The sequence below is a fragment of the Sinocyclocheilus grahami genome, unplaced genomic scaffold (assembly GCF_001515645.1).
Source record: "Sinocyclocheilus grahami isolate Dianchi unplaced genomic scaffold, SAMN03320097.WGS_v1.1 scaffold475.1, whole genome shotgun sequence".
Taxonomy (NCBI): domain Eukaryota; kingdom Metazoa; phylum Chordata; class Actinopteri; order Cypriniformes; family Cyprinidae; genus Sinocyclocheilus; species Sinocyclocheilus grahami.
Genome location: NW_015505654.1, coordinates 993124 through 1006390, shown reverse-complemented (window position 1 = coordinate 1006390; position 13267 = coordinate 993124). Strand labels below are relative to the sequence as shown.

The window sequence follows — 13267 nt, the reverse complement described above, 5'->3', positions numbered from 1 at the left end:
CATCTATCTTTCTGTTATTTTTGCTATCTTTTCTATCTATATTTCTGTTATTCCATCTTTATACTTCTTTCCTTTCATCCATCCACCTATCCATATATCCATCCATATTTCTGCCCATCCATCCATCCTTCTATCTTTCCATCCATTTTCCATTCCATTTTCCCAGTCTGATTGTTAGATGTACCTATAACAGTGGTTTTACTCAATATAGGCTACACTCCTGTCAAAAGCAGGGGAAAAAAATATTTAAATCGCAGGCAGGCCATTTATATTATTTGATAGGCCCCTAAGACGCATATTTCATTATCGCTCAAACTGGAACATAGGTGCACTTACTGTAATTATGAAAGGCAATATGTTCCTCTGGAGTTATGACTGACATTATGAGTTTAAAATATGTCCTTCCAAAGTTAACACTGAGATCACTGTTTATACCGCAACTTTCTCATGTAGCTTTCCCTTGAGGCCACCAGAGAGGTTTATTCACAGTATCATATACCCCTGGGAGATGAAACAGGAGGCATAAGAAGGTTCTTCTATATATGCGGTCAAAAAGAAATCTGACATCAAAGAAACATAAGAGCCAAAGAGCATCTGTGGAGGGAGTGCATTTAAAACATCATAACCTGTGCTTAATGCTACAGGTAATGTTACTTTTATGTTAATTTTAAGGTCAAGGAAGTTGTAGCGGCAAGTAAATAAAACATACACTAATATTCCAATGCTGAATGACTGAATAGCAAACCTCTGTGATGAGGCTATTTGTCAAAGAAACCAGTACTGGAACATTGACTCAAGGACAGTCTCTTCTCCTCTTTATAATGTCACACATTAAAGACGGCCAGGAGTTACTTGCTCACCACTTATGATGTACATTTAGTGACAGGCAATATCAAGGTCAGTGTTTAAATGGAACTTTAATGACAGCCAGTGTGCTGGGATTTGAAGACCTGAGTATTCAGTGAATAATATTCTCCATTTTGATTACCCAAGTGCCAAAACTAACTTTAACAACAGCTCTTGTGCTAGCACACCATGTGCTGGCTATGAAAGTGCACTGGGATCATTCAAGATTGACTTGAAAGAAACGGACACAGAAAAATTAAGGGTAAAAGAACACCTTATGATGTATGAGGAGTGCAGTGGAGGAAAAATGTACAAGAGCAAGTGTGTTCAGGACATTTTTGGCTTCATCTACACCTAGGAAATGTGGAAATGGGGCAATGTTTTACTTTCTTTTTTTTTTTGGTAAAAATTGGCTTAAAATGTGACCAGGTTTAATGGGATATTCGGGGTTCAGTACAAATTAGGTTTAATCAACAGCATAATGTTGAATAACATAACATTTTATTTCAACTTGCAAGTGAATAAAGCAAATCCATTAACATTAAAATACTGTTACAAAGACATGCAAATATTTTAGTGTGAAAATCACTTACTAAACTTTTCTGTGTAAAGTTATATTCAGTTTTGCAAACTTTGTTGCCAAGTCAGCATAACCCATAAAAACCCTCAAATAACAGTAAAAATAACGTGAACATCTTTATCTTAATTGTCACCGTCCTACCTGTAGGACGCTTGGCGCTCTTTTTTTTGTTGTCCTTTTTCTTTATCAAATCTTTTAGTAATCATCATAAATTCATCATAAATATATAATTTGAAAGCTTAGAAGCCCAAGATTCATCCTGTGAAATTCATTTTGAAATCGGACATTGCGTTACCATGGAAATGGCACTTTAAAATCGTTTGGCGGTCTCCTCCCCCTTAGTGGGCGGTGTCAAGTGTCATATTACAAAATGCATTATGGTCTTTTAGAATCAAACCTTTTTATAATCTTGACAAAAAACATAGAACATTACATCACTTATCCCTAAAACCCACATTGCACATTGATTATCTGATGTGGTGTGTCAGTTCCACATAAGAAGGCTTCCCAAAAGCACTGGCTTGACGTTTGAAGGTTGATCCAGCGAAAAGGGACTGCTGGGAGGACCTCAGGAGCTCTGTTTCTGCCCAGGCCTCCTGGTTTGTATGGTCTGCAATTAGAGTTGTCATGGCCTGTCCGGCAGCATCATATTGATCTATGGGCTGTTATCCACTAGACCCAGTCGTCCTGCTTTCTCCCATTTCTATATCTTATCCTCCCACTTTATCTCTCCCCCGACTCCGAGTACAGCCTGTTTTAATTACCATCTCTCTATGGCACCCCCTGCCTGCTATCTGACAGCTGAATCGGCAGAATGGAGCCCTGCCTTGTTCATTATGAAAACAGCAAGAAGACCAGGGGCCTCATGACAAAACTTTGCGCAGTAAATGATCTGTACGCACAAACAATCAAGTGCAATCTATGGAGGCACATCTATCTATCTATCTATCTATTCATCTTTCTTTCTATCTTTCTATCTGTCTGTTCATCCATTTATCCATCTTTGTCTATTCTTCTTTACTTCCATCCATCCACCTATCCATATATATTCATCCATCTTTGTCCATCTATCTTTCTGTTATTTTTGCTATCTTTTCTATCTATATTTCTGTTATTCCATCTTTATACTTCTTTCCTTTCATCCATCCACCTATCCATATATCCATCCATATTTCTGCCCATCCATCCATCCTTCTATCTTTCCATCCATTTTCCATTCCATTTTCCCAGTCTGATTGTTAGATGTACCTATAACAGTGGTTTTACTCAATATAGGCTACACTCCTGTCAAAAGCAGGGGAAAAAAATATTTAAATCGCAGGCAGGCCATTTATATTATTTGATAGGCCCCTAAGACGCATATTTCATTATCGCTCAAACTGGAACATAGGTGCACTTACTGTAATTATGAAAGGCAATATGTTCCTCTGGAGTTATGACTGACATTATGAGTTTAAAATATGTCCTTCCAAAGTTAACACTGAGATCACTGTTTATACCGCAACTTTCTCATGTAGCTTTCCCTTGAGGCCACCAGAGAGGTTTATTCACAGTATCATATACCCCTGGGAGATGAAACAGGAGGCATAAGAAGGTTCTTCTATATATGCGGTCAAAAAGAAATCTGACATCAAAGAAACATAAGAGCCAAAGAGCATCTGTGGAGGGAGTGCATTTAAAACATCATAACCTGTGCTTAATGCTACAGGTAATGTTACTTTTATGTTAATTTTAAGGTCAAGGAAGTTGTAGCGGCAAGTAAATAAAACATACACTAATATTCCAATGCTGAATGACTGAATAGCAAACCTCTGTGATGAGGCTATTTGTCAAAGAAACCAGTACTGGAACATTGACTCAAGGACAGTCTCTTCTCCTCTTTATAATGTCACACATTAAAGACGGCCAGGAGTTACTTGCTCACCACTTATGATGTACATTTAGTGACAGGCAATATCAAGGTCAGTGTTTAAATGGAACTTTAATGACAGCCAGTGTGCTGGGATTTGAAGACCTGAGTATTCAGTGAATAATATTCTCCATTTTGATTACCCAAGTGCCAAAACTAACTTTAACAACAGCTCTTGTGCTAGCACACCATGTGCTGGCTATGAAAGTGCACTGGGATCATTCAAGATTGACTTGAAAGAAACGGACACAGAAAAATTAAGGGTAAAAGAACACCTTATGATGTATGAGGAGTGCAGTGGAGGAAAAATGTACAAGTGTTCAGGTGTTCAGGACATTTTTGGCTTCATCTACACCTAGGAAATGTGGAAATGGGGCAATGTTTTACTTTCTTTTGTAAAAATTGAAAAATTGGCTTAAAATGTGACCAGGTTTAATGGGATATTCGGGGTTCAGTACAAATTAGGTTTAATCAACAGCATAATGTTGAATAACATAACATTTTATTTCAACTTGCAAGTGAATAAAGCAAATCCATTAACATTAAAATACTGTTACAAAGACATGCAAATATTTTAGTGTGAAAATCACTTACTAAACTTTTCTGTGTAAAGTTATATTCAGTTTTGCAAACTTTGTTGCCAAGTCAGCATAACCCATAAAAACCCTCAAATAACAGTAAAAATAACGTAAACATCTTTATCTTAATTGTCACCGTCCTACCTGTAGGACGCTTGGCGCTCTTTTTTTTGTTGTCCTTTTTCTTTATCAAATCTTTTAGTAATCATCATAAATTCATCATAAATATATAATTTGAAAGCTTAGAAGCCCAAGATTCATCCTGTGAAATTCATTTTGAAATCGGACATTGCGTTACCATGGAAATGGCACTTTAAAATCGTTTGGCGGTCTCCTCCCCCTTAGTGGGCGGTGTCAAGTGTCATATTACAAAATGCATTATGGTCTTTTAGAATCAAACCTTTTTATAATCTTGACAAAAAACATATCATTGGAAATTTTGAGATAGAAGTAATATTGAGAGAAATCTAGACATTTGTGAAAATGCATTAAAAAATTAAATAGTTTGGATGGCACCCGGTGGCTGTTTGTGGTATAACGTCTTAAATAAAATTTAAATTTTTCATATCAACTTAAAATTTGGAACATAACTTCTTTAGACATAAGGCTTTAATTTTATACCTATAACAGTGGTTTTACTCAATATAGGCTACACTCCTGTCAAAAGCAGGGGAAAAAAATATTTAAATCGCAGGCAGGCCATTTATATTATTTGATAGGCCCCTAAGACGCATATTTCATTATCGCTCAAACTGGAACATAGGTGCACTTACTGTAATTATGAAAGGCAATATGTTCCTCTGGAGTTATGACTGACATTATGAGTTTAAAATATGTCCTTCCAAAGTTAACACTGAGATCACTGTTTATACCGCAACTTTCTCATGTAGCTTTCCCTTGAGGCCACCAGAGAGGTTTATTCACAGTATCATATACCCCTGGGAGATGAAACAGGAGGCATAAGAAGGTTCTTCTATATATGCGGTCAAAAAGAAATCTGACATCAAAGAAACATAAGAGCCAAAGAGCATCTGTGGAGGGAGTGCATTTAAAACATCATAACCTGTGCTTAATGCTACAGGTAATGTTACTTTTATGTTAATTTTAAGGTCAAGGAAGTTGTAGCGGCAAGTAAATAAAACATACACTAATATTCCAATGCTGAATGACTGAATAGCAAACCTCTGTGATGAGGCTATTTGTCAAAGAAACCAGTACTGGAACATTGACTCAAGGACAGTCTCTTCTCCTCTTTATAATGTCACACATTAAAGACGGCCAGGAGTTACTTGCTCACCACTTATGATGTACATTTAGTGACAGGCAATATCAAGGTCAGTGTTTAAATGGAACTTTAATGACAGCCAGTGTGCTGGGATTTGAAGACCTGAGTATTCAGTGAATAATATTCTCCATTTTGATTACCCAAGTGCCAAAACTAACTTTAACAACAGCTCTTGTGCTAGCACACCATGTGCTGGCTATGAAAGTGCACTGGGATCATTCAAGATTGACTTGAAAGAAACGGACACAGAAAAATTAAGGGTAAAAGAACACCTTATGATGTATGAGGAGTGCAGTGGAGGAAAAATGTACAAGAGCAAGTGTGTTCAGGACATTTTTGGCTTCATCTACACCTAGGAAATGTGGAAATGGGGCAATGTTTTACTTTCTTTTTTTTTTTGGTAAAAATTGGCTTAAAATGTGACCAGGTTTAATGGGATATTCGGGGTTCAGTACAAATTAGGTTTAATCAACAGCATAATGTTGAATAACATAACATTTTATTTCAACTTGCAAGTGAATAAAGCAAATCCATTAACATTAAAATACTGTTACAAAGACATGCAAATATTTTAGTGTGAAAATCACTTACTAAACTTTTCTGTGTAAAGTTATATTCAGTTTTGCAAACTTTGTTGCCAAGTCAGCATAACCCATAAAAACCCTCAAATAACAGTAAAAATAACGTGAACATCTTTATCTTAATTGTCACCGTCCTACCTGTAGGACGCTTGGCGCTCTTTTTTTTGTTGTCCTTTTTCTTTATCAAATCTTTTAGTAATCATCATAAATTCATCATAAATATATAATTTGAAAGCTTAGAAGCCCAAGATTCATCCTGTGAAATTCATTTTGAAATCGGACATTGCGTTACCATGGAAATGGCACTTTAAAATCGTTTGGCGGTCTCCTCCCCCTTAGTGGGCGGTGTCAAGTGTCATATTACAAAATGCATTATGGTCTTTTAGAATCAAACCTTTTTATAATCTTGACAAAAAACATATCATTGGAAATTTTGAGATAGAAGTAATATTGAGAGAAATCTAGACATTTGTGAAAATGCATTAAAAAATTTAATAGTTTGGATGGCACCCGGTGGCTGTTTGTGGTATAACGTCTTAAATAAAATGTAAATTTTTCATATCAACTTCAAATTTGGAACATAACTTCTTTAGACTTATGGTCTTTTAGAATCAAACCTTTTTATAATCTTGACAAAAAACATATCATTGGAAATTTTGAGATAGAAGTAATATTGAGAGAAATCTAGACATTTGTGAAAATGCATTAAAAAATTAAATAGTTTGGATGGCACCCGGTGGCTGTTTGTGGTATAACGTCTTAAATAAAATTTAAATTTTTCATATCAACTTAAAATTTGGAACATAACTTCTTTAGACATAAGGCTTTAATTTTATACCAATTTTAGAGTAAAACCTGTTATGTAAAATATTTATTATATATAAAATAAAATAAAATTATTATAGTGCATTTTCTTCACAGTAAATGTAAACTTCTATAACTTTTTGATACCTTTTTTGAAAACATTCCACTTTTGCAATAATCTTCTTTAAAAAGAGACCAACCTTAGGTCTGTATTCCAAAATGTTCATAAATAACAATAATTTAAGTTTGGATAGTGCACTTTCATGCCTATTTTAAAAATGGGGGGTGACAGTTAAGGGAGCTCAAATAGTACACAAGATACAGTTTTTCCCGGTAATCAACACGGTGCCACAAAATCTGTCAACTGATCTTAACTTGTGCTAAACCCAGAATATTCTTTTAAAGTATAAAAATAATATCCCTTACTCTCATCAACCAAAAAAGGTATTTTTTTTAACCTTGTGCTGAGAACCAAAGGACTCAATGGCTTTTATGACTAATAAAAATATAGGACCATCCTAATTTTAGAGGCCATTTAGAATGGATTCAAACAATTCGACTGAATGTGACCCTGTGAAAATTAGTAAAAATGTCAGATTTGGGTTGTAAATCTTATCTGTGTCACTTAGTATTTTATGCTTATGGATCTCCAGTGTGCAGTTACGCTGTGAATTCTGCCAGCACCACACTTGATAAATGCCTTTTTATGGAGAGCACAGAAAATGATCAGCATCTGGGAAATGATCCTTAGACTTGGATTAAAAGCTATTTTATCAGGGCGAAGAGCGAGTACTCTTCAGTGTATGCATCAGAAAGGTCATTATATTCACACATGTGACATCTGCCCTCCTCTCATCTGAAATGCTGATTGGACATACAGTATCTGACCTCATTATGCTATTGTCCTTCTCTGCCCCCATAACAAACCCTTAATGGATGTAACCTGGAAGTTTAGCCAACTCACACTGTCACGTTGCGGTCTGGGCAGCTGTCTCCGAAAGTGCCCCCCTGCTCCTTGAAGGTGATGAGGTTCCAAACAGCCACCACGGTGTCTTCAGGCACGTTGAAGTGGAACAGCTCCACGCTGGCAAATGAGCGGTATGCGTTGAGCTTGCGAGGCGTCCGGGTGAAATAGTCAGTTACAAACAGGCAATCTAGGGAATGGAACAGGGAGAGAGTTGTTTAGATAAAACACGGTGATCTTAGGTGATCGACTAGAAGCTGGGTGGGAAGAGGGTTGGAGGAATCAGTCTTAATGTGGTTTGGTTGACCTTCCTTCTGAAAGCCCCACCAGTGATTTAATCACACTTGCATGCTTTGGCTTTGATTCAAAAAGCCAGACTCTATGCAAAATTAATTTCATTGCAATCCTTCAATACAAGGCCAGGGAGGGAGCTGCAAAATGACATTTGCAATCTGCCTTAATGAGCTGTGGCTTCCTATGGCTCCATCGTCAGAGAGCCTAATGGCTTCCAATCTCCTCAATGATTTGTGGAGGTAAGCATTTATACTCAACTGCCCAGTTGCTTCCATGATATTCTTGTATTCCCTGTGTGTTCAATGCACAGGTGCAATTGCAGTTTGCTTGCCCCAGATGAATGTTGCCGTTACTAATGAGCATCTTCAGTAAGTGTCTTGACTGCCCTTTCATCATGGTGATAGTCTATGGCTGTCAAGGTCAGTCAAGACATCCAGTAGATTAATATACTATACACTATACATGGCCAAAGGTTTGGGGTCAGTAATAATTTTTCTGAACGCAATTAATACTGTACTTGTGTTCAGAAGGAATGAATGCATTAAATTGACTAGGTTTGGGGTCAGTAATAATTTTTCTGAACGCAATTAATACTGTACTTGTGTTCAGAAGGAATTAATGCATTAAATTGACTTTTACACAGTTACAAAAAAAAAGATTTAAAATAAATGCTTAATAAATTATTTTGAACTTTCTGTTCATCAAAGGATCCTGAAAAAATGTATCCACATACATTATTTCCACAGAAATAATGTTTTTGAAATAAGTCTCATATGCTCACCAAGGCTGCATTTAATTGATAAAAATACAGTACATTAAAACTGTAATTTTGTGAATTATTATTACAATTTACAAATAGCTGTTTTCTATTTGAATATATTTTAAAATGTCATTTTATTTTAGTTATGGCAAAGCTGAAATTTTAGCCGGCATTACTTCAGTCTTCAGTGTCACATGATTCTTAAGAAATCTTTCTAATATGCTGATCTGGTGCTCAATAAACATTTATCATTATATTAAATTGTAACAAATTAGTTTATTGTCACTTTTAATCAATTTAATGCACCCTTGCTGAATAAAAGTATTAATTTCACCCTAACAAGATTCATTCATTTAAAAACCCCTTTGTTTGCGAGACAGAGTACTTATTAAATTACAAAATAAATATAGAATCATTTTGATCCTGATCCAATCTGATATAGTATTATTCTATTTTTTTTTTTTTTACTTTTTCAACAGAGTAGCTTTTCTGAACTTTAAGTACTTAAAATATGAGTAGTTTGTAGACTGTTAAACTACCATTTTAAAGTAACATTGCCATACACATTCAGAGCAATCATGTAATTCAGTCCTGAAAATGCATGCATTTGTCGCCAGACTGAACTTGAACATCCTAAAGCTCCCTGACTGAGGAGATCCCAAATCTCATACCCATCAATACTTTACATTCCCCACAGCTCAGGAGCAGCACTGCAGCGTAAATATCTCTGGAGATAGTTTGTGTGTCATACAGAGAAAATGAGAAGAAATGTATAAAGTTGGGAAGCTGGATGAGTGAAGACAAATGACAGCACCTGTATGTCAGCTCTAGCCGTCTGTTTAATCTCTTTCCCGTCGAACTCTTTGCTTCTGTTATTAACAGACATAACAAATCAACCGCCTTGACACTTTTATTAAGCTGATGGACTCTCAGAGGTATGACGCCAGTATGGCCTCTTCATCTGTTATCTCAGACAGCACAGTACATCCCACTGATGGGCTTCACGTGCAATCACTTACAGTGCGAATAAAATTACTGAGTGAAATATAGAATATGGACCCTTGCACAATTGGTGGCTGACTAAATACTTTTTTGCCCCACTATATTTGGTATTGTATGAATTGCAACAATGTCCATCCAGGGCTGAAATGTAGCATTTATAACAACTGCCTCACTATCTTAAATATATTAATGTATCAATCTAAGGTGCTAAATTATTCAATGATTTTACAGGAAAGTAAAAAGAAAAATACTGGAAATTATACAGCAAACTGAAACTCTAAGTTTGAAATGTGATTTACTTTCTTTGCCGCTGTCGACACTGGCTTGCTTAGTTGGGGACACTTAATTTCCGGCGATATCGTTGACATAATTGCAAAGATATTATTTAAACTGAGCTGGATGTTGACATCACTGAATTCAATGATGAACTGTCTTTAACTGAAAAATGAGTGTTTATATTGTCACTTTGCATTATTGACACTATTTTCCTAATTAATGCTGTTCAGTTGCTTTGACACAATCTGTATTGTTAAAAGTGCTATATAAATAAAGGTGACTTGACTTGACTTGACTTTCTCAAGCAAGCATTTCTGTCAAACAAAAATCCTACTGGTGGCCCAGTCAGAGGCGGACAGGCTGATTACCCCTCATGTCAATCAGAAACAACGACAATGTCATGTTGTTTGACTGTTACATGGGCTGATGCAATGCAGGTGTGTCAAAATACGTCTTCTTGTCGTGTCCACAAAGCAAGCCAAGGATATCCCTGTACTTTGAAAGCAGCAGGATACTAAGGTTCAGAAATTACACCTGTAAACTGTGGGGTGAATTCACTAAACATTTATCTCAGCTTTAACCGACTGCAAACAGCTTAAAACAGGTGCAATCTATGCAGGGTTTTTTGGTATGGCGTGTGTATTTAACTAACTCCAGTGTCATTCTATTCAGCACAAACATTTGATCCTTTTTTATACAAATTAGTTTTAAAGCCTTATTCACAAAAACAGTTAACACTATTTGCCTGGCACAATTAACGCTGCACTAATATATCCCCCGTGGTATTCAGCAACCAGAATTTTTCAAAATGAAAAGGATACAAAAAGAAAATTTGTTCCAAACCTGTATGACTTTGTTCTCTTTTGTGTCTTTCATTTTGAGTAATGTCTCTGTGTTTCTTTTTTTCTATAAAGTGGAAGTCAATGGTCACCAAAATGGTAAAATTACCAACATTTTTCAAAATATCTTCCTTTGCACTTCACAGAAGAAAGAAACCATATAGGTTTAGAATGAAAGAAGGGTGAGTAAATGATGACAATGTTAATTTTTGGAGGGACCATCCCTTTAAAACCAAAGCAGACAGTACACTCTTAAAAATAAAGGTGCTTAAAAGGTTCTTCACAGCGATGCCATAGAAGAACCATTTTTAGTTCCACAAAGAACCATTCAGTCAAAGGTTCTTTAAAGAACCATCTCTTTCTTACCTTTTTGTAATCTGAAGAACCTTATTTCGCCACAAAGAAGCTTTTGTGAAACAGAAAGGTTCTTCAGATGTTAAAGGTTCTTTATGGAACCATTTAGTCAAAAAGGTTCTTCTATGGCATCGTGAAGCACCTTTATTTTTAAGAGTGATATGTGCAAATAAACAACACTATCAGTGGGTGTAATTCGTTTTTAGTGAAATTCTCCCTCAGTATGCAGTAAAAATTGCTCTCCACTAAGGGAACAATATTTATCTGTTTTAGTACAACATCGCAATATGTTTCAGTGCTAAATGTTTGACCTTGATATTTCCATATAGACATCAGACAGAGATATACCATGTTGCTTATAGTTGGTTTGACGATACACAACCTGCCAAACAGCAGTGCACTCACACACACATTATATTACTGATTGAAGAAGTTTAAAACAGTTAAGTCAGATGACCAGTTCAGTTCATATGTCTGATTCATATTAAGATCATTTTTGATCCAGTGTTAATCCAATCCAGCAATACCAAATAGCGTGCATAAACACTTATGCAATAAATCTCACTAAATAATCCTGAATAAGAAAAAAGTGATCTACTCCTACAAACCCACAATATAAAATTGTATATTTATAAAATTAAGAAAAATTAGGCAAAATCTTGATTTAATTTTTTTTAAGGGGGAGTGCTTTTGTATATGCTCCTAATTGCTTCAAAATAATTTATTATTTGGTATATGTTATATAAATGTAGTATTTATTTTATAAATTTTCAGTGAATACATGTTCATATCAAAGCATGTGATATAAATATTTCTAAAGTAATTCTGTCCTTCCACAGCACATCTTGTCCTTGCTTTTCTCGCAGAACACAAACTCTGCTTTTAAAACATCATTACTGGCATCTCACTGTTTTTAATCGGTATTTAAATAACTTTGAGGAATCTTTGAAGTACAACAGTTAAAAATGGGCATTAATTAAAAAGAAACAAGAGAAAAGCAAGTGTCCTTTGGAGAAGGGACAGACTGTTCATGTCTCTGTGTGTCTTTTTCCTTTTTGCCACTGCACAGGCCACAAAAGGTGTTTCACAATGGGCCAGACAAGTAATAAATCACAAACCATTTTATTACATTTCATGTCAATATTCCCCACACAACAAAGTATAATGCCGCTCAATACGGTTCCCTTCTTTCAATCTAAGCTTCAGATTGAGGAGTATTCAAATTAACATCGCTTTTTTTTCTCCCAGTCACGTTACCTCTCCGGCAGTGACGGGGAATCAATAATTAATTATGTCTCTCTCTCACATATGTAGAGCCCCATATTCCCCACTGTCATTGTTTCTACACATGAGAGGCAGAGATATTGAGGTCAGATTGCTTTTACCGTATGTCTTCATGAAAAACACTCTATAGCCTGAAGAGTTCGATTTGTCTTAAAATATAGAGGCCTTTCAGCAAAATCACTATTTACGTTTACATCAGAACCAATACATGTCTATATGAGGGCTGCTATACAGTCCACCATATTGGACAAAGCCTGTCAATGAACACTTGACAGCAAATTGACTGTGCGTCTGCAAGTATAGCTCATGTCTTCAGTAGTCTTTAAAAAACTACTAAATTATTGAATTTCACAGGCTTTAGTTTATCATTTGTGTGAGATAGTTCTGCATATGGTAATTAAAAAGAATCCTTCTGATCATCAGAGAGCCCTACCATAGATATCTATGGTTCGTCCAATCATATGCTGCATAATGTTGTGGCATTTTCAATGAAAACTCATTCGTTTGTTACTGTCACTGAAGAGCAGTATCTGAAAAGTTGACTGTTGGTGGATGCATTGATGTATCTGGGGAAGTCAGAAGAGGTATCGACGTACAGATATCTATGTCTGCACAAACAGAATCGCTTCACAGCATGCACTCAGAATGTGATTTTAGACCAATAAGATTTCATACACTGGGACGCTGCAGTGAAAAATAAGTGACCAACAAAATGTTCTGTCACTCACAGCAGTCGTGTCTTATTAGGACACAGTGTGAAGGGGGGGAAAGGTCTGTAAATCAGATTTTTTTTTTTTTTTTAAAAAGTGAATTTACAACAAAACACTATTTGCTGACAAAAGTCCTGATGTTAAAACAATTCAAATACATTATATTGGGGGGGGGGGGAGCTTAGATTTATTTTTTTTTTT

The 13267-nt window shown here is 35.8% G+C and overlaps 1 protein-coding gene across 1 annotated transcript in view; it reads right to left on the bottom strand.

The window, feature by feature from the left end:
- The window catches only part of tmem8b (transmembrane protein 8B), a 128649-nt gene that overhangs the window by 70756 nt on the left and 44626 nt on the right, over positions 1-13267 (bottom strand). Inside the window, exon 2 of the mRNA XM_016235900.1 lies at positions 7548-7737. Within this exon, the coding sequence (XP_016091386.1) occupies positions 7548-7737 (190 nt within the window). The remainder of the gene's footprint in view (positions 1-7547; positions 7738-13267) is intronic.